At 56.2% G+C, this 25,644-nt stretch overlaps 1 protein-coding gene across 2 annotated transcripts; it reads left to right on the top strand.

Annotated features, from left to right (window-relative positions):
* The first annotated feature begins 705 nt into the window (after positions 1-705).
* Positions 706-25,537, top strand: CSF1R (colony stimulating factor 1 receptor). Of its 2 annotated transcripts, XM_012741558.3 has the most exons (21): positions 706-846; positions 4,670-4,927; positions 5,363-5,647; positions 7,348-7,484; positions 8,123-8,282; positions 10,530-10,716; positions 13,014-13,129; positions 13,274-13,394; positions 13,529-13,719; positions 14,029-14,144; positions 18,606-18,732; positions 18,845-18,949; positions 19,439-19,549; positions 20,105-20,267; positions 22,294-22,385; positions 22,488-22,585; positions 22,813-22,935; positions 23,015-23,126; positions 23,837-23,936; positions 24,382-24,490; positions 24,588-25,537. In XM_012741558.3, exons 1-21 carry the CDS (start codon positions 798-800, stop codon positions 24,720-24,722), a joined length of 2,895 nt encoding a protein of 964 aa, XP_012597012.2. In that variant the 5' UTR covers positions 706-797; the 3' UTR covers positions 24,723-25,537. The 2 variants fall into 2 exon arrangements, with proteins under 2 accessions (XP_012597012.2, XP_075852331.1); XM_075996216.1 differs by lacking the exon at positions 8,123-8,282 and having other exon boundaries at positions 10,685-10,716.
* The last annotated feature ends 107 nt before the right edge of the window (positions 25,538-25,644 follow it).

Raw genomic sequence — 25,644 nt, 5'->3', positions numbered from 1 at the left:
CCCTCTAGGAACCTCCATGTGCTCAGCTACCCGGAAGCTCTTCCAATCTTGTCCTTTTGGATTTTCATGGAGGCTTCATTACATAGGCATGATTGATTAATTCATTGGCCACTGATGATGAGCTTAATCTTCAGCCCTGTCCCCCTCCCGGGAGGTTAGCAAGGTAAAGCTGGAAGCCCTAATCCTCTAACCCTACCCAGGTCTTTCTGGTTACCGGCTCCCCTCTTGAAGCTAACTAGGGGATACCAGCTACCAGTCAACTCATTAGCATAGAAGAATACATTTATTACTTTAGAGATTCCAAGGATTTTAGGAATTGTAAGCTAGCAAACATATATTTCACAGTATCACATAACCTAACTTCTCTTCGGGCTCAGCCAGAGTAGCCTGGCCACTCTGGAGACCCCCATTTGTGCTACCGCCTGCCTGCCTGCTCTTGAGCATGTCTCTCCTCCCAGGGCCCCTTGGAAGTGGCTTCAGAAGGCCCCCAAACTTAGCCAGCTCCCTCCAGGCTCAGGCTGGCCCTGCCCCACACTCAGACCCCTCCCTCTGGGGGCCAAGGCTTTGTTTTCTTCTAAAGACCCAAGATTTCCAAACGCTGTGGTTGCCTTGCCTAGCTAAAAGGGGAAGGAGAGGATCAGCCCAAGGAGGAGGAGGAGGAAAACAAGACAAACAGCCAGTGCAGCAGAGAGGAGCGTGTATCCAGTGTCCCGATCCCCGCGGGGCGAGTAGCTGGAAGCTGGGTGCCCTGGCCAAGCTCTGGCCCTGCACCAACCTGTCACCTGCCGGTGAATGCCATGGATCCAGAGGTCCTGCTGCTCCTGCTGGTGGCCACAGCTTGGCATGGTAAGAACAGATTGGGGGATGGGGGGACTTTGGTGGAGGTGTGACAGAGGGGACCCCTGTGAAGGACTCTGTGAGCCCCTGCCCCTCACAGGGTGTCCCCACTCTGTGCTCCCATCTCCCCAGCACTGGACTGCAGGTTTGGAGAGGCCATGGAGGGAAAAGACAGGGTGGATGGGGTGGAACTAGCCTGGCCAGGCTAGGGATCTGTCCCAGACTCTCCGTGTGTCCTGAAAAAGTCCCGGTACTCTCAGGGCTCCAGGGTCCACCTCTACTCCACAGCAGGTGCTGCAGGCAGTGACGGACTAGACTAGGGCAACACGTGTCCCCTGTCCTGTGCACTCGGACTACCTGGGGACCTTGCTAAAATGCAGATTTCGACTCAGAGGTTTCAGTTGTGACCTGAGACCTCCTAGGAGATGTGAGACGCCGGTGCTGCTGGTCCAGACCTTACGCGGTAGGGAGGCCCTAGAGAGCCCTGATGGCTCTGCCAGCTCTGACAGCCCATGACAAGATGATTCTACGTAGGACCTGAGTCTGAAAAGCCTGAAGGGGCAGTGGGCCTCGGTCCATCCTTGGGATGCTGCGTAAGGGGTCAGAGGGAGAGACCAGAAGTCGGCCTTTCTGGTCAGGAGCTCAGGAGAGGGGAATTGGGGAGGAGAGAGCTATAAGGCCAGAGGGAGGCCTGAGGGGAAGCCAGGGAGGGTCCCCCCAGCCAGAGCCATCCCAGACACAGGCTGTCAGGTCTCAGGAGGCCCCCAGGAAGCAGCAGCTGCTGCAGAAATTCCACCTAGGAGGGTGCCAGGCCAGAGGTGAGGGGCTGGTGTGCTTGGCTTGTTGGCCCAACAAACACATTTTATGTTCCATTGCCTGCTTATTCAGAGGGCCCTTGGGGGCAGATGGGCAGGAGGACCCTGGGAGTTGGCATATCTGCTCCGTAGGGAGGAAGTGGTTCACTGAAAGTCTTTTTCTGGTCTGGCCAATCTGGTCTGGCTTGAGTGTCTGGTCTTTTTTACGGAGATACAACTTACCCAGGGTAGAAAGCACAGAGTCCTAGTGTACAGTTCAGCGCACACACTTGCATACGCACCATCCCAATTAAGACAGAGACTATTCCCCTCACCCTAGAAAGTTCCATGGGTTTGATTTCACTACCTTGTCCTGTCCTCACACCCAGAGCTGCATTTTGTGTGTGTGTGTGTGTGTGTGTGTGTGTGTGCGCATGTGTTGGGGAGGGTTGTGTGGTGTTCAGCCCGAGGGAAAAGAAGAGATGGAGGAGTGGCAACCTGAGTTTTCAGCCCGACAGACCAGAGGCGATTGGGTGAGGGGCCACCGCGAGGGGCTCGAGGATGGCGTTGGGGCGCCATAGAGTCAGGGAGAGGCTCACTTCTCCCTGTTGTTGCAGGGAGGCCCTGGGCTGAGAAGGGGCTGTGCCCAGGCCTCAGTGTGCAGTGTGTGTGTGTGTGTGTGTGTGTGTGTGTGTGTTAGGGGAGAAGACCAGAGATTGGGGCACATCCGGGAGCTGATGGTGGAGGGGTCTGCCAGGCGAGTGGGAGGGATATGGGGCATGGGAAGAATTTGGGAGCTGAGACGAGAGAGGTGACGAATGGACAGGCACAAAAGGGGACCTTGGTGATGTCTGTCAAGCCCGTGCCCCCCACCGCAGGGAGGACAGGGGCTGAGCAGGCCTCCTTCCCGCTAGCCAAGCCAGTAGCGGGGAGCTGGCAGCAGGAAGTGGAGTGTCAGCCCTATCCTGCACACATATCTGGGGCAGTAGAACAGGACAAAACAGGACAGATGCCTCCTCTTGACCACATTTCCTGGAGGCCAAGGCAGGGGGCAGAGGGACAGGCTGGAGGAGGGGAAGGGGGAAGCCCCCTGGGAGGCCAGGCTGGTGTGGAAAAGGAACACAGCACAGAGCCACAGAGTCCAAGACTGGGGGTGTCACAGTCGTAGCCTGTGAAAGGTTAACATCTTTACATGTCAGCGTCTCAGCCCAGGGGCATTTTAGAAACGCCACAGTGGAAGCAGCAGCCCAGGGCAGGAGCAGCTCTGTGCAGCATCTCGCTGCACCCTCAGCAGACGTCTTGGGTGAGCACCGATCACTCCCACCAGACCACAGAGCCAGCCGCCTGAGGCTCAAAGGGGTGAAGCAACCAACCCAAGAGCCAAGTTCCAAACCCAAGTCGGCCTGTGCCCACACTCCGGGCTGTTTCCTGCAATCAAACCCCAGCCAGGGGCCCAGGATTGCTACAGCAGTGATAGGGCAGCCCAGCTCTTCAGAGATTTGCTGAAAGGGTGTTAGAAGTGACACTCGTCCCTCTTCCTGGAGGTTGCACTGCATAAAGGCATGGGCCTTGTAGTCACAGTTCTCTCAACCCCTCCCGCTGACCAGAGAGGCTGCACACTTCGGATGGGTACAGAGTCAGAGCAGGAGTTGAGCCACCCTGAAGGCGTCTGCGAGAGGAGACCTTTCCAATTCCGGGCTCTCTGGTTTGGGGGGCAGCAGATGGGGGGAATTCTCACTTAAGGAGCTATTGTAGAGAACACTGGATAAGCCCTGAATTCACGGGAAGCCCTTGGGGCCAGCCTGTCCCTGTGCCCGCATCGCCAGGAACAGGAAGGGCCAGAGCAGAGGGGTTGGACTAGCCAAGGTCAGCGGGCTGTCAGCGGCAAAGCCAGGCCTCCCAGCCCTCCCGATGCCCAGCAGTGGCTCCCCCTCTCCCGGGCTCTGGCGCCTGGCTAGGGAGCAGCGGCCAGGAGGGCCGGGAAGCAGAAGTGAGAACATCCCGGGTAGAAGGGCCGCAGGCTGAGCGGAAACCGGGGGCCGAGCCTGGTGCCAGCAGTGTGTTTCCGCCCACGCGGGCCGGGGGGCGCCTGGCAGCCCCTCTGAGGCTTGAGTCAGCTCTCACTTCCCTCCTTGGCCCCTATTTTGGTCCCTGGAAAAATGCTGACGCTGCAGAGGCAACGGGCCTTCTTCCCGGAGGGCCTGGCAGGGGTTTCAAGTTCTCTTTTCTCCTTCAAGAAAATTTTCCTTAAAAGAGATTGGCTCCCCAGTAAACGTGGCAGTGCGGGGTACAGGGGTGGGGTGCAGGGGTGGGCTGTCCGGAGCAGACCAGACAATAAACATAACGATTAATCCTCACTTATTTGGTAACAGGTAATGTTCCAAAGACTTCAAATGCATTTAAACTGCTTAACATACCAGTGACTGGGTGGAGTTACTGTCCCTATCTTATAGATGGGGAAACTGAGGCACAGTACCTCTGTACCATCCCACTGTGCTACAGAACAGACGTCTAATGGTGGGAGTGGGCACAACAGGAGACTCTTGGAACCCTCTAACTCTGCTAAGATCCTAGAGATCCCTTTTCTTCTTTCCCTATGAATTAAGTCTCAGAGGACTTGGGCATGAACATTCCATTCATTTATTTCTTCATTTGCTTGTTTGAGCCCTGCTTTGAGCCAGGCCCTGGGCTCAGGGCAAGGGATACAGCCCACTTTGTACACAGGACTGAAGGTCCACTCCTGGGGAGAAGCATGGTGCGATGGCGGCAGGGAAGACTGAGGGAGGAGGCTGGGGACCAGGGGGACAGAGGCCAAGCAAGCTCCTAGCCGTCCGTTTCAGAAGGGGATTCCCTGGGCATCAGAGACGTAGTCCCTCCCCCAGCAGGTTTAGGGCTGGGAGTGGAGCAAATGACCGGAGAGACAGGGGCTTGTTCAAGGTGATGCCCAGCACCAGCACCACCCATCTCAGAATGAGGGGACAGCCCGGGGGCGGGGCACGCTAGGTCTCACTTCTATCTGCCATCCCTCCCGCAACCAGGTCAAGGGGTCCCAGTGATACAGCCCAGTGGCCCTGAGCTGGTGGTGGAGCCGGGTATGACGGTGACCCTGCGATGTGTGGGCAATGGCAGTGTGGAATGGGATGGCCCCCTCTCCCCCCACTGGACCCTGGACCTTGATGCCCCCAGCAGTGTGCTGACCACAAACAACGCCACCTTCCAAAACACGGGGACCTATCGCTGCTCAGAGCCTGGAGACCCCCTGGGGGGCAGCGCCGCCATCCACCTCTACGTCAAAGGTGAGGACTCTGCGGCTCCTCCAGGAGGCCCAGCAGGCGCCACCATGGGCAGGAGGGCTGGGGTGCCACGCTCACACTCTGACAAATGAGCTCTGCATTCGCTCCGTGCTGACCAGGAGCAAGGACCTGTGGCGGCGCCTCCCATTGCGTGTCGTCCCCACAGCAACCTTGTGAGGTTGGTGCTGTTATCAATATGCTCATGTCGCAGAGACTCGGAGAGGCAGCCCAAGTCACGCAGCATCACACAGTGGGACTGGACTGGAGCCCAGGCGCACATGACTCCAGGGCTCCTCTGCAGCATCCGCTGCGCTGCCCTGGGGTGGTGTGGCCTCGGGCCAATGATCAGCCTTTCTGAGCCTCCTGTCACCAGTGTCCAGGGCACCCTTGGCCCGGTGGAGGGAGGACAGTTGTAACTCTGTGCCTCCTCTACCCCAGACCCTCAACGGCCCTGGAACGTGGTAGTAGACGAGGTGACGGTGTTCGAGGGCCAGGACGCGTTGCTGCCCTGCCTGCTCACAGACCCCACGCTGGAGGCGGGCGTGTCACTGGTGCGTCAACGTGGCCGGGCTCCCAGGCGCCAAACCAGCTACTCCTTCTCACTGTGGCACGGCTTCACCATCCACAAGGCCTCGTACCTGCATAATGACTACTACCAGTGCAGTGCCCTGGTGGGCGGCAGGAAAGAGATGTCCATGAGCATCCGGCTCAACGTGCTGAAAGGTGTGCCGGGCAGGGAGGGACGACCAGGCCTGGAGGGCAGGGACAGAGAGCTGGCTGCCATGCGGGTGACTACTGGGGACCGGGTCCTCCTTTCACTTCTTCCCTCCAATCCATCCACCACCATCTGTGGAAGCAAGGGGGGCCAGGTGCTGGGCAGGGAGACAGGCCACATGCAAGCAAGTCATTCAGTGGACAGGGTCACGTCAGGCCATTAGACACGCTGGGAAAGACGTTAACCAGGGTAACTGCAGAAGAGGTGTGGAATAGGGGAGCCCTGTTGAGAGGGAGACATTTAATTCACGCTACAATGCGAGTGGCGTGAAGGAGGCGGCCACGTGGAGATCTGCAACAGCGGAAAGGTGGAGACAGCTCTGGGAGTGGAAGGAAGGCTGGCTCAGTCTCCCACCCTCCGACCACGGGTTCCCATGCAGGGACAGCCTAGGGCTGGGCACTGGGCACTGGGCACCTGAAGCAGGGGGCTGAGCCAAGAGGCAGGGAGGTGGCGGAGGTGCAGGGGGTGGCTCTGGCTGTGGCCCAGTGGTGGCAGTGGAAGTGGTGGGATCTCACCCTGCTGGGACTCGGGTTTCTGTGAGGATGGGTGAGAGCCACAGGACCCCGGGCTGAGGACCTGCGCTTGAGACAGGGATCGGCCCCTGTAGCAGGGCCAGGGTCGGAGCAGGGTAGCTGGCCCAGTGGCCCGGGCACCTGAGGCTGCCAAATCTGCCCAGGAGGTCAAAGGCGCCCAGCTGTGTGAGCAGAGGCCGCCACTGGCCCGTCCTCCCGCAGAGCCCTGGGTTGGCTGAAGGCTGGGAGTCCCAGGCCCCAGCTCTGCCGAGACCCCTCAGGGACCTTGAGGGAGTCCTTTCATGTCTCTTGGCCGTGGGAGACTGCATCAGATCAACTTGCAACCGCAGCAACAGGCACAAATATTAATTTAATGCTGCTGCGTGTGCGGCTAGCACTGCCATGGATTTGACATTCTACGGGAGAGTCAGACCAGAGAGGAAGTACAGGCAAGTTGTGATGAGCAAGAAACCGAGCTGGGGTGGGGGCTAGGGGGGGTGTCAGGGATCAGGGCTCTGGTGAGGCTAATTCAGCTAAGCTGGCCACAGAGGGCCTCTCAGGAATTTTTGAGCGAAACATCTAAAGGATAAGAAGAGCTACTCATGCAAAGACTGGGAGGAAAGCCTTCCAGGAGGGAGGGGCGTGCAAAGGCCCTGCAGCAGGAATGAAAGCCAGTGTGGCTGCAGAGCGGCAAAGGGAGGGTGGGGGTCGGGGGTGGGGTCCGTAACAGGTCAGGGACATGGGAAGGACCTTGCCTTTTATTCTGCATGATGGGAAGCCACTAATGTTCACTCAGCAGAGAGGCTTGATCCAGTTTGTAAGAGGTCACTTTGCTGTTGTGAGGAGTCTAGGTTGTAGGGGGCGCAGAGAGGAGGCAGGGAGGCCTTCAAGGTGGCTGCTGCAGAAGTCCAGAGTGGAGAACGGCAGTGGACTGGGCAGGGTGGGGGCGCTGGAGAACGTGGGCCTTCCAAGGCTCTGTAGAGGCAGGACTTGCTGTGGGGAAACGGAGGCATCAGGGCTGCCTCCCAGGACTGGGCGGGGACGCAGAGGGGACTCTGGCCTATAGTCCGGCCCGTGGCAGGGAGCGGAGTGCCAGCTCCAGCCTGGGTGTTCAGGGCTCTCTCCCCTGGCTTCAGTCATCCCAGGGCCACCAGCCTTGACACTGGAGCCTGCAGAGCTGGTGCGGATTCGAGGGGAGGCTGCCCAGATCGTGTGCTCAGCCAGCAACATTGAGGTTGAATTTGATGTCTTCCTCCAGCACAACGACACCAAGGTCAGCAAGATGAGGCCTGCCATCCTCCCAGCACACCAGGCCCTATCGGGTGCAGCCCCCAGCCCCCCTCCAAACTGGCTGTCTGGGGAGAGGGCACAGCCCAGGGCCAGAGAGGGCAGTGGAGTTGCCCAAAGTCTCCCTGCCAGCCTGTAGCTGCTCCAGAGCCAGGACTCAGGCTCATGCTGCTGAACCCTGAGAAAGAGGGTGGGGGCAGGTGCTACTCTGTCCCCTTGGCCCATGACCTTTGCCCCAGCCTATAGACAAGAGCCAGGTGGGAGTTCACTTCTGATTTAGCAAGGGGTTTCTAGGCCACCTTTGAAGCCCAGGAATACAAGGGCTATTTCAGAAAAACTTTGGGAGAGAAGGAGGAGGAAGGAGTGTTCCCAGGAAGATATCATGCTAGGTTGCTTCTAAGAACCCCTCCCCACTGCGTGCATATCTCATTTACCCCTTGCTTCAGCCTCAGGGGCAGGGACCAGTAGTAGTCCCATTTTACAGATGAAGAAACTGAGGTCCAGGGTTCAGTCCCCTGCCCAAGGACAGGCAGATAGTAAGCCTTAAATGCTGAGGATTTGAACCCAGATCTTTCTAATCCCCAAACAACCTTGGTATACCATCTCCATTCCTTCTGGCTGCAGCTCGAGATCCCTAAACAATCTGACTTTCGTGATGAACATTACCAAAAAGTCCTGACTCTCAGCCTCAATCAAGTCGACTTCCAACATGCTGGCAACTACTCCTGCCAGGCCACCAATGTGCAGGGCACCCACTCCACCTCCATGGTCTTCCGGGTGGTAGGTGAGCATCAGCATGGTGGGGGAGGGTCGGTAGGGATCCCGCGGGTGGGTGCAGAGGGGGTTTGGGAAGGAGGAAGCTGATATCAGGGAAGGAGACACTGCTAAGGGCACCTCCACTGGAGAACCTTCCCACGCCCTCTCCCAGCACCCTCTTCCTCCTCGGCTCCTACGCTGTGTTGCCATGTTTCATCTGAGCACCAATTTTGCTTATTTGGTTTGGGATTGGGGTCCAGTAGCTCCCTACTGGACTGTGTTTGTTCACTCATTCATTCATCCCACCATGGACACATGAAGAGACACCGCATGGTGGTCAGGAGCACACACTCCCTGGCCACACTCCAACCTGGCTCCACCAAGGACTAGCAGGTTGCTTAACCCCCCGTGCCTCAGTTTCCCTATCTGCAAAATGGGGATATTAACAGTAACCGCCTTCATATGTGTGTGTATACACACACACACACACACACATAAGAAGTGCCTCGAACAGGGCCTGGCACAGAGTACACGCTTGCCTAAGCTGCACCAGGAGATGGTATCCAAGAAGGCTCAGTCGGGTGCCGTGCAGATTGGGCCCGAGATGAAGGGATGAGGAAGAGAGAGGAGCTGAAGACGACCCTCAGGTCCCTGGCTCTGGAGACTGGGGTGGGTGCAGCAGCAGTCCTTGGACTGGAGCCCCGAGGCAAGGCAGGAGCTCCCCAGGGTGCAAGCAGGCTCTGGGTCATTCAGGTCTCCCGTGGCCAGAAGAACAGCAAGATGATGCTAGAATAGAAGGCTTTCCCCCGAAAGTTCCCGGACTAGCTGGGGAGAGAAGGCAGCCACCTGCAGGGAGAGCCCGAGGCACGGCGCAGCGCAGACACGGCCCGATGAGTGTGTAGTCTGCAAGGGCGACAGAGGCCTGGGAGCGAGAGTTTGCTGTGGGCTGGGGGGGATAGGTGGAGACTCCCTGGTGCGGGTAGTCTTAGAGGATGAGGAGGCTTTAAATAGAAGAGAGGAAGAGGATGAAGTTCCTGGTGGAGGCAATGGCTTGAGCAAAACCTCCAAGGTTGGAATGACCATGGTGTGTTCAGGGATGTCCCAGGTGGGAGGAGCACTGAGACAGAGAGAGAGAGAGTGCAGGAAGAGGGGAGATGGCTGGACAAGCACAGTGAGACCTGATTTGACCGAGAAGAGCCTTGAATGCCAAGCTAAAGAATGGAGGCATGGGGAGCCGCAGGGGGCTTTTACACAGGCATGTGACAGGGTAGAAGAGCGAATTTTAGGTTTCATAGAATTAAGTACGGAGAGGAACCCTTAGGGATCGTCTAGTCCAAGGCTTTCTGCAGACCTCTGGGGCTTTAAGAAAGCACCTTGGGGACTCCCATGAAAGGCCTGGAGAGGCTGAGCGAGTGGGGGCTCTTGCCATGACTCCTTTGCTTGAGGTTCAAGCAGACAGCTTGATTCTGAGTCATGCAGTATTTCATGAGAGGAAACAACTAACAAAACCCAGCTCAAACTGGCCTAATCCAAAGGAGGATTACTTGGCCCTATAGCTAAAAATCCCATGGATGTCTGCTTCAGGGACAGTGGGATCCAGGTGTCCAGATGATGCAGGCAAAAATCTGCTGCTGCCCAACTCTCAGCTCTACTTCTTTCCTTTGGGGCTAGTCCCCAGGAAAGCCGTCCCGTCACGGGAGTCCCGGTGGCACCAGGCTTGGCAACGCCAGTGAAAGGAAGGCTTCTATTTTCCCACAGTTCCAACAAAAACCATGGAATTGAATGCTATAGACTCACGGGCTCATGTGCCCAGCTCATGAGGACAGATGACTGACGGGCTGGCCTGCGCCACATGCCTACTCCAGAGCCACACGTGGAAGCCACACGGGTGACATTCCTAGAAGGGGAAATGGATGAGAGCATGTGAAAAAACAACAGATTTTTTTTTATATATAACCAAACGTTTTTCGAATAGTTAGAAAGTCACAAATAAATTCAATCTCTTCATTCTACAAATAAGGAGACGGAGGCACAAAGCGGGGGTAGGAATTTGCCTGGGCTCTCCCAGGACTGGGTGAGAAGAGTTTTGACGCCGGGCTCCTGAGGCAGGTGGTGGGAAGAGGGATGTCAGAGGACCAGCGTTGGTGGGAGGTGGGGACTGCAGGTGGCACATCTTAGGTGCTCAGGGACTGGGTCAACGGGCAGATGAGCAAATGAACCAATAAACCAGGACATCTTCCACTAAGGCCCGATGCCCGTGTGCTCTGCTTTCCAGACAGTGCCTATATGAACTTGACCTCTGAGCAGAGCCTCCTCCAGGAGGTGACGGTGGGTGAGAAGCTCGACCTCAAAGTCAAGGTGGAGGCCTACCCAGGCCTGCAGAGTTTTAACTGGACCTACCTGGGACCCTTCTCCGACCCCCAGCCTAAGCTCGATTTTGTCACCATCAAGAACACATACAGGTACCACCTATTGGCTCCCATCCGCACGGCCCCACAGCCAGCTGGGGTGTGCTTCCGCAGGAGTCAGGACACAGGCCACTGTGTGACCTTGAGTGAGTCCCTTCCCCTTTCTGGGCTTCACCGTCCCTGACTACGCGGACATCAGTCATCTGTGTGTGAGATTTGGGTCACACGGGCTTGCCTCTGTCCCGCATCCTTGGGAGGTCCAACGCCTGCCTCCTCCGAAGAATCCTACCACTTCATGGGAGTGCGCGTTCTCACAGACCCGCAAGGATGCTCCATCTCATTTGTCCTCCTCTTTTGTGGCTGGTCCGAATGTAGAAACCACCCCCGTGATTTCCGTGCATAGACACACTCCTAACAATGACTGCACAAGGTGTCTGCCACGTACACAGGTTTGTGGGCAGAGGGGTAGAGGGAATTAACATGGCACAACCACAGACACAGCTCACGTTCTTAAAGGCCTGTGGTCACCCCACCCTGAGCACGGCTCGCGGGCCGCTGTCCTCACAGGCTCCCGGCTGTTCCCATACAGCGCGGTCTGGCTTCACACCCTCGCTTCTTCCGTCTCTCCGCTCCCGGATCCCGCGGGCTCCACGTGCGCACTCGAGAAACCTATTTTTCCTGTTTCCTTGTGGACTGTGTCCTCAGGATCTTACTTTCCCACCCAAAGCGACCTAACCGGGTAGTTTCTAAACAAGAAAGTTTCCTCCCTAAGCGGAACACTCATCCCAGGTAGTAACATAACCGTTTCTTACCTGTCCTATTAGAATGAGAGAGCGCAGCTGGGTCAAGAGCAGCAAGTATGGGGTGCACGCCCGACACTTTCCCGCCCACACTCATGGCAGCCCCGATCCCTTTTCTGCCACTCTTCCCGGCAGAGTCTAGATGCAGCCTTAGAGCTCTTCTCCACGCAGCCCAGGCAGTATGTCCAGCATAGCTGGCTCCCGAGAGGAGACCTGCCTGCCGTCCCCAATCCCGTAGACATCCCCCCGGGCCACAGCCCTCTGGGGCTCTTATTCCAGCTCCCGAAGCCCAGACCTCCTTGATTGCTGGGATCCTGCTGTCAGCTGTCAGAAGCAGCCAGGATGTTTCCTCGTCCTCGTCTATCTCCTCTCGGCTCACACCTGGTCCTTTCCGGCCAGGGTTTTTCTATCTCTCCCTCCTCTGAAGCAGTTCTGAGTCTGGAATCTGCAGGCCCTGGAAGGGGGCTGGTCCATGGGAAGGTTTCGGGGATCCATAAGCAGCAGAGACGTTGTGGAAAGGAACCCCAAACAGCCACTAAATTGTAGCTCATGTGATGGTTATGATCATCATGGTGACTTTGAATCATCCAAAAAAGTTAAATTCTTTTCAGTGAAAGGGGTAGATGTCAAGAAATGACACACCGAGGGTCTGTGTGCCGAAGGTCTGGCTGAACGAAATTGCCCTTTGAATACTGTGGATTTTAGCCGACTAGTAGTAGCTGCAGACATTTTCCAAGCAAGATTTGGTAATTTGCTACAATTTCTTTTTTTTTTTGAACTTATCTATTACCTAAAAAATACACGTTCATTATGGACAAATTATAAAATAGAGATTAAGAAAAGAATAAAACAAAAAAAAATTTCCTGGAGTCAGCCAAGGAAAACTTTTGTCGTTAGTATCTGCCTCCAGGCCTTTTCTGTGATACAGGGTACCATTAAATTGAGTGCCTACCATGAGTCAGATTCTGTGTCAAGCACCCTAAACACACACCCCTTTAATCCTCAGGCCAAGCCTGTGAATTAATAACCATCAGTACCACCCTTACAGCACAGGAAGTAGAGGATCAGAGAGGTTAAGTACACAGCCTAGAAATGGCAGCACCGGGAGTTGAACCCCGGTCTCCATAGCAACACAGCTTAGAACCCAGGGCCCTATATCCTGCCTCTTGTCCCTCTCACAATCCCTCTTGGCTGGGAGGGCACTTTAGGGATTTTCAGCAGGGATTGCTGCTCTTGGGAAGGCTTAGTCTGGTGACAGTGGTGACAGGAGGGGACTTGTGATGTGCTCCCAGCAACTCACAGGCATCACCTCTACTAAACCTCAGAATAAACCACTTTCAGATTGAAAAAGCAATTAAGGAAGTAGGGTTGGTGGTTCTCCCGTGTCTCAGCGGCACCCCGACTGAGCGCCTGGCACAGCCAACGCCTTTGGGCCCCGGACTGTTTACCAGAAATAAAGCAAACCCCTCTAAGGTTGTTGACTGAGCCTCGCTGTCCTGGCAGGGGCTGTGACAGGCTGGGGCTCACCAGACCCCTGCTTCTCCCCCGCAGGTACACCTCCACCCTCTCCCTGCCCCGCCTGAAGCCCTCCGAGGCCGGCCGCTACTCCTTCATGGCCAGGAACCCGGGTGGCTGGAGCGCTCTGACTTTCGAGCTCACCCTTAAATGTGAGTGATGGGCGGAGCCTGGGGGGGGCGGCCTGGGGCTGCCCATAAAGATGGGCTGGACTGGGGCGGGGGTTGTTCTGGGAGAGGTTGTGGGGGAGCAAGCCTCAGTGCAGGGTGGTCAGGAAAGGGGGCTCTCCTCCTCAGACCCCCCAGAGGTAAGAGTCACGTGGACCTTGATCAATGGCTCCGGTGCCCTGCTCTGTGAGGCCTCCGGGTACCCCCAGCCCAACGTGACATGGCTGGAGTGCAGGAGCCACACTGACAGGTAGGCGGGCTCTGCTCAATTCTCTCACCTGGGCTGTGGGGCTGGGGCAGGGGCTGGGCACCCCCAGAGTGGGAGGGAGGGGCGTGCCGGTGCTGGGGACCCCGAAACTCTGAGCCACATTCTGCTCTTCCCAGGTGTGATGAGGCCCAAGTGCTGCAGGTCTGGGAGGACTTGCACCCTGAGGTCCTGAGCCGGGAGCCCTTCCACAAGGTGACTGTGCAGAGCCTGCTGCCCATGGGGACGTTAGAGCACAACAGGACGTACGAGTGCAGGGCCCACAACAGCGTGGGGAACAGCTCCCACGCCTTCAGGCCCATCGCTGCAGGTGAGCGCAGCCTTCATGCCCGCTGCACGTGGGATGGGAGGCGGTCCCGGACCCTGCACAGCCCTCAGGGGCCAAGGCCAGATCCCCACGACTCCAGCACCCCCCATGACAAGGGTCTGTCCCCCCTGCCCCTCTCTGGAGGAGGGGCTGCCAGAGGGGCTCTCTGAGGCTCCAGGGGCTTCCAGCAAGGGGACGCTTCATTCAGTCAGCAAGCCTTTCCTGAGCACCCCTGTGTTCCAGGCAGCGCGCTGGCCTGATCTCAGCGGAGACCCCGTCTGTCTGCTCACTCCTCTGCCTCGCCCCTTCCAGGAGCCCGGACACTTCCCCCTGACGAGTTCCTCTTCACGCCAGTGGTGGTCGCCTGCTTGTCCGTCATGGCCTTGCTGCTGCTGCTGCTCTTGCTGCTCTTGTACAAGTACAAGCAGGTGAGCCGGATCGGGGGCCGGAATGGGGCAGCCAGGTGCCTACGTGAGCCAGGTGCATGCAGGCTGGCACCGCCTGCATGTACCTGCAGTTAGTCAATCAGCTAACAGCTCTTTAGTGGGCGCCTATGGTATGCCAGCATGGGCCAGGTGCTGGGTGGCCTCTCACGCTCTGCGCTGGTTGGGTTTAGTGTCTAGTGCAGGAGATAGTTGCTAATCAAACAGCCATGAAAGTGAGGGTGCAGGCTATAGAGAGAAAGATGCTATGAGGAGAGGAACAGGATTCCTGGACAGCATAGACATGGGATCCTGTCCCAGCCGGAGGTGTCCAGGCACCAACATAGAGCAGGTGAGCTGGGCACACAGGGAGGACATCCCCGGGGTCAAGCCTGAGTATTGCCCGTAGGTAGTGTGTCTAGTGAGAAGGCAGGCCTAGGACCATCATCGTCTTCCTTATTTAGTATTATTAATCAGAATTGCCACTTATTGCATGTTGCTCATTTAGTGCATTGCCTGTCACTATGTGTACTCAAAAAGTGATAGCAATTTTAGGGGCATTTTTTTTTTAAAGATGAAGTCTCACCATATTGCCCAGACTGCACTCAAACTCCTGGGCTCAAGCAGTCCTCCTGCCTCAGGCTCCTGAGTCGCTGGGACTGCAGGCATGCTAGGGGCATTTTTATGAAGCATGTTACCTATATCATCTCATTTAATGCTCTCAGTAACCATGGCACGCAGACAGTGTTACTAACACAGTTTTATGGAATTGGATGCTGGGGTTCTACCAAACGTGAGAAGGCAGCTCTGAGGGCACACCCCAAGAAAACAGGACCCCAGGTCAAGACCTCAGGGATCGAGGCCCAGCTTTGACACTGTTTTGCCATGTGACCGTGGCTGATTCACTATCCTCTCCAGGCCTCAGTATCCCCTCCTATACAATGGGACTGGGACACTTTAACAGCTCCCTCTTCCTCTGATATTCCAAGAGCGTACTGTCTAGATTAAGAGCCTGGGACTTGGGGTTCAATGGATCTGGGTCCAAATCCTGCCTCTGCCAGTCTCTGGCTATGGGACGATGGGAAAGATGTTGTCTCTAAGCCTCTGTTTCTCCATGGGGTTAGGAATGGCACCGGGCTGGTTCCATGGCACAGTGCGTGCCGAGGACTTGGCAGGTACAGGCAGTGCCCAGTGATGGAGCTGCACACCCCCAGCCCGGGAGGAAGTTGATTGGGGAACCAAAGTTAGCTCATGTCTCTTGGGACTGGAGGTGGGTCTGACGTTGGGCATCTCCATGACTACACACCCAAAGTGGTTGTTGGGCCCTCCTCGCCCACCTCCAGGGACAAGACCTCATTCACCCTCGTGGCCACCCGTTCCTTCTCTGAGCAGCTCGGACTGCAGCAGAGTTCTTCCTTATATGGCACTGAACGCTGCCTCCCGGGCCCTGAGAGATCCCAGAAGAGGCCTAGGTCCCCTACAGTCCTTTCTGCCTTGGGCTGACTACCCCCCTTGGCTGTGGGTTAGGAACGACGTCTTCTCTCTCCATGGGACCATTTTCAGAACACATCCTCCCAGTCACCAACTCATTTCCCACCCAGGAAATTCGGCTGCCCCTTACCCTATGCAAGGCTGAGAGAAGACCTGCAGCCTCGGGCTACCCTCTTCCCCAGCACCCATGTGCAGACCCTTTAGTTGCCCCAAGCTGAGCTGCCCACCCACTGGACACGACTGTGAGGGTCGAGCCGGCCATGCCCTGCAGTGCAGTCCTCCTGGGCCCCGCCCCCTGCGGTTCTGAGCCCCACTGCCCAGGCCTGGGGAAAGGAGCGTGCTGTTTGGGAAGGGTTGTTTCTGCCTCAGGGCTGAGTCATCACCTTTCTGTCCCCAGAGAGACCACAAGGGGGGGCCCGGGGGAAGAGAAAGGGCAGGAGTCAGCGGCTCCTCCAGAGCAGGAGGCCCCGGAGAGACGGGATTCTGGGGCCGGGGCTGAGCTCTGAGGAGGGACTGGAGGGACCCCTAAAGTTTCCAGAGGGATCGCTCAGGTTTCTGCCTTTCTGAGACAGAGAACATTTGCCTGCCCAGAACCAGCAGGCCTCCCTCGATGGGGAGGGTGGCCAGGACTTGGGTGTCTCCATGTCCACTTCGGCACCCAGGGCGCGAGTCCTGGGTGGGCATAGGGCTTGGGCCCATCCCGAGGATTAAGGAGATGACGCACATTGAGTGTCGGGCCCAGTGCCGTGCTCACAGGAAGTGCTCAGTAAGCTATCGTCACGTCACTCCTATGTTATTGGGAAATCTGGCCTGCCCCATCCCCTCACTAATGGCCGTCCTTCAGAAGAGAGGCTCCCTCTGGGTAGATGGCAGCCTCCCTCGTGCCCTGGGAGGCTGGCCAGCCAGCAAGGATGAGGGTGGGGATTCCCGAGGCAGGTGGGAGGGAGCTCAGGACTCCTCCAGGTTCGGGAGTCTAAGAGTCAGAGATCTGAGATTCCAGCCGAACCTCTTCCTCCTTGATCCCCCTTCCTCTCAACGATGTCCCCAACGCAGCTGGGGTGGCCGTGAGGGGTGGTGGTAACTCAGCCAGCTGCAGAGGGACAGAGGAAGGAGAAGTGGTGAGGAGAAGAAACAGCCTTGGCCACAGAGGCTCACCGGAGATGGAAGTGGCCAGGAAAGGTCAAAGAAGCCCCTCCTCGCTCTCCGTCTCTGTCTTCTGGGCTGGGAAGGCACCACACGCAGGGTTTCACTCCTTGGAGACTCAGGACATCTTTCCCTATGTCCCAAGCTATAACAGGGATGTTCTTAAGTTTATTTGAAGTCTGCCCTCCTGAATCAGAGCCCAGAAGTTCTTCCTTATGTCTAACTGCAGTCTTTTCTCCCTAACTACCATTTAGATTCTAGAAGTTCCTCCTGGTGGCTATCTGAAAGCTCTTCTCTTAACCTAGCAAGACTTCCAGCCATAAGCCACCCCACGCCCCAGCAGCTGCCCACACTCCCACTAGCTCGGGTGCCCAGGGAAGGAGCCCAGCTGCAGGCACAGCCGAGCTGGTCCCCGTCCCCAAGGCCTGACCGGAAAGAGAGTTGGTCTGCTGACCCAAGGCCTCAGTGTCCTCCACTGCCCGGCCCAGCTTCCACTTTCCCCCTAAGCTTGGTCTTCCATCAGCACTTCTCATGGGCAGCCCTTGGCATGATGCCCCCGTGCAGCTGCCCCCTGGGCAGGAAACAGAGGCAGCCACTCCTGCGCCCCGGATCCTGGGGCTCTGCCTCCACTGGCTGGTTGGTGACAGCATGGAAAGCCCAACAAGGAACTCTCAGGTCCTGGCTATCCAGAAGGTCACCGTCTAGTGGGCAGGTGCCCTCTCTCCCTCCCTCTCTCTCTCCAGTGTAAAGTCAGATGGCTGCTCACCTGCTTCCAGCCCTCAGGGCCTCTCAGTGTAGCTGGAAGGAAATCCACTCAGCTTATCACAGCCCTCAAGACCTCCTGCCTCTGGAATCTGAATCTCCCCCTTCACCTCCCTCAGGCCAGGCTGGCCGCCTTCCTGTAGCTCAAACTTGCCAGAATCCTTCCCACGCAAGCCTGCAGCTTGTGTGTGCCCCACGCCTGGGAAATTCTCCCTCCGGAGGCCACATGGCTGGCTTCCTGGGGACCTCTCCTGACTCACTCGCACCTAACACTCTCTATCCCATTTCCTTGCTTTATTTTTTTCACAGCACTATTTGAAAATGTCCTACATATATACATATTTGAGTTTAATGCCTCCCAGCCGCTATAATGCAAACTCCATGGGGGCAGGGGCCGACACAAATAGTAAGCTATTTGGACGGGACTATTATTCAGCCTTAAAAAGGAAGGAAATTCTGATTCATGTTGCAACGTGAATGAACCTTGAAGACATTATCTAGCTGAAACAAGACAGTCATGAAAGACAAGTGCTCTGTGGCGCCACGTATATGAAGTACACAGAGCAGTGAAATTCAGAGAGAGAAAGGAGAAGCATGGTTGTCAGTGGCGGGGCAGAGGAGGGAATGGGGAATTGTTCTTCGATGAGTAGAGTTGCAGTTTTGCAAGATGAAAAGAGCTCTGGAAATGGCACACCAATGTGAATGTACTTAATGCTGCCCAGCTATACACTTAAAAATGGTTGATTAGGTAAATTTTATGACATGTATGCTTTATCACAATTAAAAAATAAAAACAAAAAATACTTGGAAGGGAAAGTGGGTGGGTGGCTAGATGGGCGGATCTCAAGTTCCACCCTCCCTTCTGGCTCAGGAATCATCAGAGCTGTCAAGGCCCTCAGAGGTTTTCCTGTCCAAGGTCTTCGGTGCACAGATGGGGACACTGAAGGGCTTGGAGAAGGGAAGGCCACGCAGTAAGGCGGAGTCGAGCAGCGACACGCTCTCAGTGTCACATTCATGAGACAACATGACTCTCTCAGACCCAGTTGCCACATGCTGCTGCTTCTTCTGCAGAAGCCCAAGTACCAGGTCCGCTGGAAGATCATCGAGAGCTACGAGGGCAACAGCTACACCTTCATCGACCCCACCCAGCTGCCCTACAACGAGAAGTGGGAGTTCCCCCGAAACAACCTGCAGTTCGGTGAGGCGGGGCCCCAGCGCCCCCGTGCCTTCTCTCTGGGGCGGGCAGGGCTGCAGGGAGCTCTGAGCCCCTAGAAAGAGGCTGTGTGTGTGTGTGTGTGTGTGTGTGGCAGGTAAGACCCTCGGAGCTGGCGCCTTTGGGAAGGTGGTAGAGGCCACGGCCTTTGGTCTGGGCAAGGAAGACGCTGTCCTGAAGGTGGCTGTGAAGATGCTGAAGCGTGAGTGAGGGAAGGGGCTGAGGGAGGGGACGGGAGCTGGTGTATGCTGGGGCTGAGCTGGCCGTGTTGTCACAAGTGGCATCGCCCACATCTCAGCCTGTTGGAGCCTGGGGGACAGAGCTGGGGTTGGGGGTGAGGACTTGGCCATTCTTGTGGGCTCCAGCCTCCTCTGACTCCTGGTTCTGAGGAGGTCTAGACTGACCTCTGGGTGTGGAGGGGCATCCAAGGAAGCTGGGGGGTAAAGAGGCCACTAGCCACAGCCTGGTCACCATTTGGCCTTCTGCCACCCTGAGACCACCCCAGTGACAGGACCATCCCTCCTCTCTCCCTCCCTGATTCCCATCTGTGTCTGCATTTCTCCTCCCTCTTTTGGCCGGGTCTCTGGGTACCCCTGCTTGCTCCCCTGGGCCTCTGCATCTGGCCCCTGTCTATGTGGCTCTCTGTGTCCTGCCCTCTCCCATCTGTGGGACCTGTGGCCCCTTCTCCCAGCCACGGCTCATGCTGATGAAAAGGAGGCACTCATGTCAGAACTGAAGATCATGAGTCACCTGGGCCAGCACGAGAACATCGTCAACCTCCTGGGAGCCTGCACCCACGGAGGTGAGTGCCTGGCCGGGACTGGGCCCAAGGTCCTGGGCCAACTCCTGGCCTAGTCAGGAGTGCTAGCGGGTGGTGCAGAGCGTTCTGCGGGGTTCTACCAGGTTCCTCAGCCGCAGGCATCAGAGCACCCAGAGGAGGAGATGAAATTGCACATTCCTGGGCCCTGCTTCCAGGGACCCCGACTCTATGGGTCTGGAGTGAAGTCTCCAAGCAAAGATGCTTGGACACTCACTGCAGGGTCCACAGAGGTGCCCCAAGGTTTTTTGGGACTCCCAGTGCCCCCATCGTCTTCCCCTACAGCAGCTTTGGCCTATATGGAGCTGCCACAGATTGCTTTAAGGAAAGAATTCTTGGGCTGAATTTTTCTTTTTTTGTAAGTTCCTCTGTTTTAAACAGATGGAGCTACTGAGGCACAGAGAAACTTGCTCAGAAAGCAGGCTTAGAACTCGGGCATGTCGTGTCCCAGGCCAGGGGCCTCAGTGCCCCCAGCCCCATGCTCCTGTCCCCATGGGAAGCACTCAGCACCTCCCTCACCCACACCCTTGGCTGCTCTAGGCCCTGTCCTGGTCATCACTGAGTACTGCTGCTACGGAGACCTGCTCAACTTCCTGCGAAGGAAGGCTGAGGCCATGCTGGGACCCAGCCTGAGTCCGGGCCCGGACTCTGAGGTGGGCACCGGCTACAAGAACATCCAGCTGGAGAAGAAATACGTGCGCAGGTAGTACCTGGCAAAGGAGAAGGAGGCCTGGGAGGCGGGGCCCCGGGTCTGTGTGCAAAGCCAGCTCAGGGCTGTGCGGCCCTCACTCCCCCACTGTGCCATGGAAGTAGCCACCTCAGGTATTACAGGAAACTGTTTTTCTACTACTGATTCCCATTATTCAACAAATATTTGAGCAACTACAGGCAGCTCACAGTCTGGCGGAGAAGTATTAATGAAATCACCACCTAATGTGTATAAAAGATCAATCACATTCCATGCCTGGAACCCTAGCCAGAGTGGGGCAACTTTGGGGGACAGTTGCCCCTGTTTCTCCCATAGCACGTACTGTGGGGGGGCTGCAGGACACTCATTCCACTTAGGAGTAGCCAACAGCAATTCCCCACATCACCACAGAGAAGTGGGGACAGAGCCTGTTAGAGAGGAGGCAAACAGCATCACCGGGCCAGATCTTTGGTCCACTTGGGCCTCAGTTTCCCCAGGCAAGCCATCAGAGTGTTGAACCTCTCCGAGTCTTTCTGGCTCTGTTGTTCTGTGATGCTGTGATTCCTGGAAGCCATCCAGAGGCAGATGGACAGAGCCACATGGGGAACCAGAGAGAGGAAGTAGAAAGTTTCATGTTACACATGAGTCAGGGCCAGAGGCAGAGCCTGGACTAAATTCTGCACTCTTGACTTCCGGTCTGGTACTCACCTCACCACACTGCTGTCCTGGAGGCCTCCCTCCGTCTTGAGGGCTTGTGGGGCCCCAAAGCCAGACTGCAAGGGGCCAGGACAAGATCAGAACGAGAAGGGTGTACGTTGTGCCTTTATCCTAGACACTGTCAGCTGCCAAGCCTGCAAAGGTAAAAGTGGAAGGAGGCCATCTCTCTTTACCCGGTGTCCTCAAAAACACAAGGGCCTGGCAGGGTCTGCTTCTCTGCTCAATCTCTGGCACTCCTCTGGAAGGGTGGCACACAGTGGGCCTCTGCAGGCTGGAACTGTACCCAGAGTGGGATAATTTCGAGGGCAAATGGCATGTGAACTAATCCTGCCAGTGGGATCCCAAACTATGTTAATAAAAGTATAGTTTCTAGAACAAACGTATAGTTTCTAGGGAGGGGATGGTTTTGCCATAGTCAGATTATAAATAAAACACTAGGTTCCCTGTCCAGTGTCCAGGCATACCAGTGCATGGACATTGTCAAGGTGTACCTCTCTCATGCAAAGGGAGGGGCAGGCAGGTGAGAGAAGTTGGGCCTGGCTGGAAGGTCAGAAGCAGGAGTGGCTATTCAGTTTAGAGCAGTGCTTCTCAAAGTCTCTTACCACCCAAAATGCAGGCTCATAGACATCACCTGGGGCTGTCAGAAACACACCATCTCAGGCCCACCCACCCCAGACCTGCTTATTCAGAGTCTGCACTTTAACATGAATTACAGTTAAAGAAATTTAGGCAATTTAGGAAGTGCCTCCCTAGACCAGTGGGCCTCAACCTAGGCTGCGCGTTGGAATTACCTGAGAGGTTTAAAACTGAATGACTATGGTTTGCCCCTATTATTTCTGACATAATTGGTCTGGTGCTAGAAGCTCCCCCAGTGATTTTAATGTGAAGCCAGGGGTGACAGCTGCTGTCCAGAGAAGAGAGGACTCAAAGAAGGGGCCCTAGAATATGCTCAAAGTCCAGCAGGGCTGTTACAGAAAAGAGTGAGCCAACTGCCCTGTGGCCTTTAAGGGGAGGGCAAGGACCAGAAGGAGGAAAATCCCAGGGATGGATTGGCATTAGGAAATGAAGAACTTTCTACAAGACAGAACTGCCTAAAGATGGAGCGGGTTATAGCTCCCTTACTAGGGATGGCCAAGCAGAGATCAGTGATCACTCAGAATGCAGCAGGGGGGATTGTATCAGAAAGGGGTGCTCACATGGATCTTGAGGTCCCTACCCTTCCCTGCTGAGTGGCTAGGAGAGTTTGTAGGGGGGCAGGAAGCCAAGGGCTGAGCTGGGCAGTGCAGTGTTGGGGACTGACCAACCCCCCTCCCCTCCTATGTAGGGACAGTGGCTTCTCCAGCCAGGGTGTGGACACCTATGTGGAGATGAGGTCTGTCTCCACTTCCTCTTCAAACAACTCCTTCTCTGAGCAAGGTGAGGAGGTCCCAAGGCCAGGGGAGAAGGGCTGCCGTGGGACTGGGGCCAGGGAGGGGCAGGGGCATGGCAGGGCTGTCCTGATACCTCTCCCCACCCTAGACCTGGACAAGGAGGACAGACGGCCACTGGAGCTCGGAGACCTGCTCCAGTTCTCCAGCCAAGTGGCCCAGGGCATGGCCTTCCTCGCTTCTAAGAATGTGAGTGGGAGCTGGTCCCAGCCTGTGGCCACCCAGGCTGGTAGGGGAGGCTGGATGAGCCAGGGCGAGGGGGAGGAAAGGGGAGCGTGAGGGGGCAGGTGAGGAGCGAGTGCGAGAGAGCAAGTGGGCAGCAGCCTTGAAGGGCTTCAGGGGCCTCCCTGCTCCTCGCCTTGAGCTTGGGTAGAGGAGGGGCCAAGACTAACCCTGCAGAGCTTTCCCTCCCTTAGTGCATCCACCGGGACGTGGCAGCCCGCAACGTGCTGTTGACCAATGGGCATGTGGCTAAGATTGGGGACTTTGGGCTGGCCAGGGACATCATGAACGACTCCAACTACATCGTCAAGGGCAATGTGAGTGCTGAAAGGAAATGGGCCAGGCTGGGGAGGGAGCCGAGTCAGGACCCAAAGTGACTGAGGACTGCCGTGCTAGGCCCGCCTGCCTGTGAAGTGGATGGCCCCAGAGAGCATCTTTGACTGTGTCTACACGGTGCAGAGCGACGTCTGGTCCTACGGCATCCTCCTCTGGGAGATCTTCTCACTTGGTGAGACACTGGGCCCCCGTCCAGGGCTGAGTCCTCTTACCATACTGGTGTCTCATACCTCACAGGGGAATCTGGTCAAGGGTGCTCCAGTGCCCAGGACAGAGCAAGGAGTGATGGGAGTGAAGGGATAGGCAAAGAGTTCTCGAAACTCAGAGCTGCACCTCCCACGTGGGCTGGGCAGGCCCCCTCTCCCCGCACGCATTCCGCTCTGGGCCCTTCCCTCATTTGTCTCTGCTCGTGCTGTTGCTGCTACCCAGAACACTGTTATCCTCCTTTGTCTGAAACCTACAGACCCTTGAAAATGCAGCTTAAGTTATCTACCAGCTCCCATTTCCTGGGTCCTAGGACAGGGACTTAAGTCTTTGAATGCAAACACACTCCTTTAACAACCTTAGTAGGTGCAAGCTCACTGTCCCACTTTAATAACACACAACTGAAGCTCCAGTCTGTCTGATCCCAAAGCCTGTGATGCAATTCTTGGTAAGGTGTGACAAGGCCTGGCTCAGGGCTCTCTCCTTCCTAAAGCCTAAGCCCACTGCATAATGCCAGGCACACAGCAAGCACTGGATAGCAGCAGCTGCTGTTCCGGTGTCACAGTCCAGGTGGGACACTGTGCATTCAGCCTCACTGAGACGTGTGTGGGAATGTGGGAAGGGGCAGGGGATGGCGAGCAATGAGTATGGCCTCTCACATGATCTTGACCTTTGCAGGGCTGAACCCCTACCCTGGCATCCTGGTGAACAGCAAGTTCTATAAACTGGTGAAGGATGGATACCAAATGGCCCAGCCTGTGTTTGCCCCAAAGAACATGTGAGCCAAAGGGTCCCAGGGAGGGAAGAGGACATCCAGGTTTCAGGTGTCCAAATGCTCCAGGGCCAGGCTTCATCTCCCCCACCATGGACTCCAAAATAAGCCCCTTTTATACAATCAGAATTTCCACTGGTTTCCCAGGTTGCATGAGAGATGTTCTGAGAAGACTCTTAACTGGGGCTGGTCCTAGACTCATACAGACTTTTAACTCAGATTATTAGTGACCCATAGGATACCAAATGGCCTGTGTCAAAATGGTGTTAATGAAAGTACTCTTCTCCAAAGGTTCCTATAAAGATTAAATAATAATGCATGCCAAGGTTTATACTGAATTCACTTTTGACTAGGTCTGCAGACCTCTCTGCTGAGTAGGCCTTCCTGGGGGTGGCAGGTAGTTCCCCAGAACTGGGGAGCCATACATGGGCGACCTCTGTCCTGTCTCCAGATACAGTATCATGCAGGCCTGCTGGTCCCTGGAGCCCACCCACAGACCCACCTTCCAGCAGATCTGCTTCCTCCTTCAGGAGCAGGCCCAAGTGAACAGGAGAGAACGGGTGAGTGGGGCGAGGCTCAGGGCAGGTGGCTGGTTAAGCAGGCTGGGCTGGGCCTGATGGATCAGAACCAATGGTCCCTGGTCTCTTCCACCCTTAGGACTATGCCAATCTGCCCAGCAGCAGCAGTAGCAGCGAGCCCGAGGAAGAGAGCTCAAGTGAACACCTGGCCTGCTGTGAGCAAGGAGACATTGCCCAGCCCCTGCTGCAGCCCAACAACTACCAGTTCTGCTAAGGGGGTGATGGCAGGGAGCACCGTTCTCCGCTCCTCCAAGTTTCAACTCCTCCATGGATGGGGCAACATGGGGAGAACATACAAACTCTGCCCTTGGTCATTTCATTCAACAGCTCGGCCCAACTCTGAAACTTGGGAAGGTGAGGGATCCAGGAAGGTCAGAGAGGATCCCACTCCCCAAGCCTGGGCCATCACTGCCAGTCAAGGGCTAGGGGCTGAGCCCCGCCCTCCCTCCCCCACTGTCCTCATGGTGTTGGCCCCATGTTCGCTATGCCAACTAGTAGAACTCCCAGCTCACTCTCTTAACCTTGTTCCCATTTCTGAGACCTTCTTCCCTAATGCCTTTGTCTCTCAACAAAAATGGACTGATCTTATGCCCATGAAGTTCCCAGGAGCTGCTCTGGTATTGAGAAAACAAGACTTCTTGGGGGCTAGTCAGACTGGCAGAGAAGTAGGATACCCTCTCTGAGAAGAGCAGCAGGAGTGGACAGGTGCTCACACTCAGCTCAGGCCCCTTGGAGCAGGGTGGTTCCTTTGTAAGAATCTAACAGGACCTAGTCTCTGCCTTATATCCTTCTTCATGCCACAGCCCCACCCCACCCTGGATCTGGTACTGCTATAATGAGCCAAGTGGCAGCTAAATATTAGGGGTGTTCTGCCCAGGCCCTTGTCATTCTGGGTTGCAAGGTAGGGGACCTTGGCATGTGGCTGGCCACACCAAGCAAGAAGCACGCACTCCCCCAAGCTGACTCATCGTTACTAACAGTCACGCTGTGGGATGTCTCCGTACACATTAAACTAACAGCATTAACTCAGCCGACCTCTGGTTCTTTGCGCCACACAAGCACCTGCAAATTCCCTAGGACTTCCTTGCATCCCTCCTTCACGTGAGGGGATGAGCTAAGCACTTCTGGAGCTCGAC

Source organism: Microcebus murinus, chromosome 21 (genome assembly GCF_040939455.1).
Source record: "Microcebus murinus isolate Inina chromosome 21, M.murinus_Inina_mat1.0, whole genome shotgun sequence".
Lineage (NCBI taxonomy): Eukaryota > Metazoa > Chordata > Mammalia > Primates > Cheirogaleidae > Microcebus > Microcebus murinus.
This window is presented reverse-complemented; position numbering and strand designations above follow the sequence as displayed.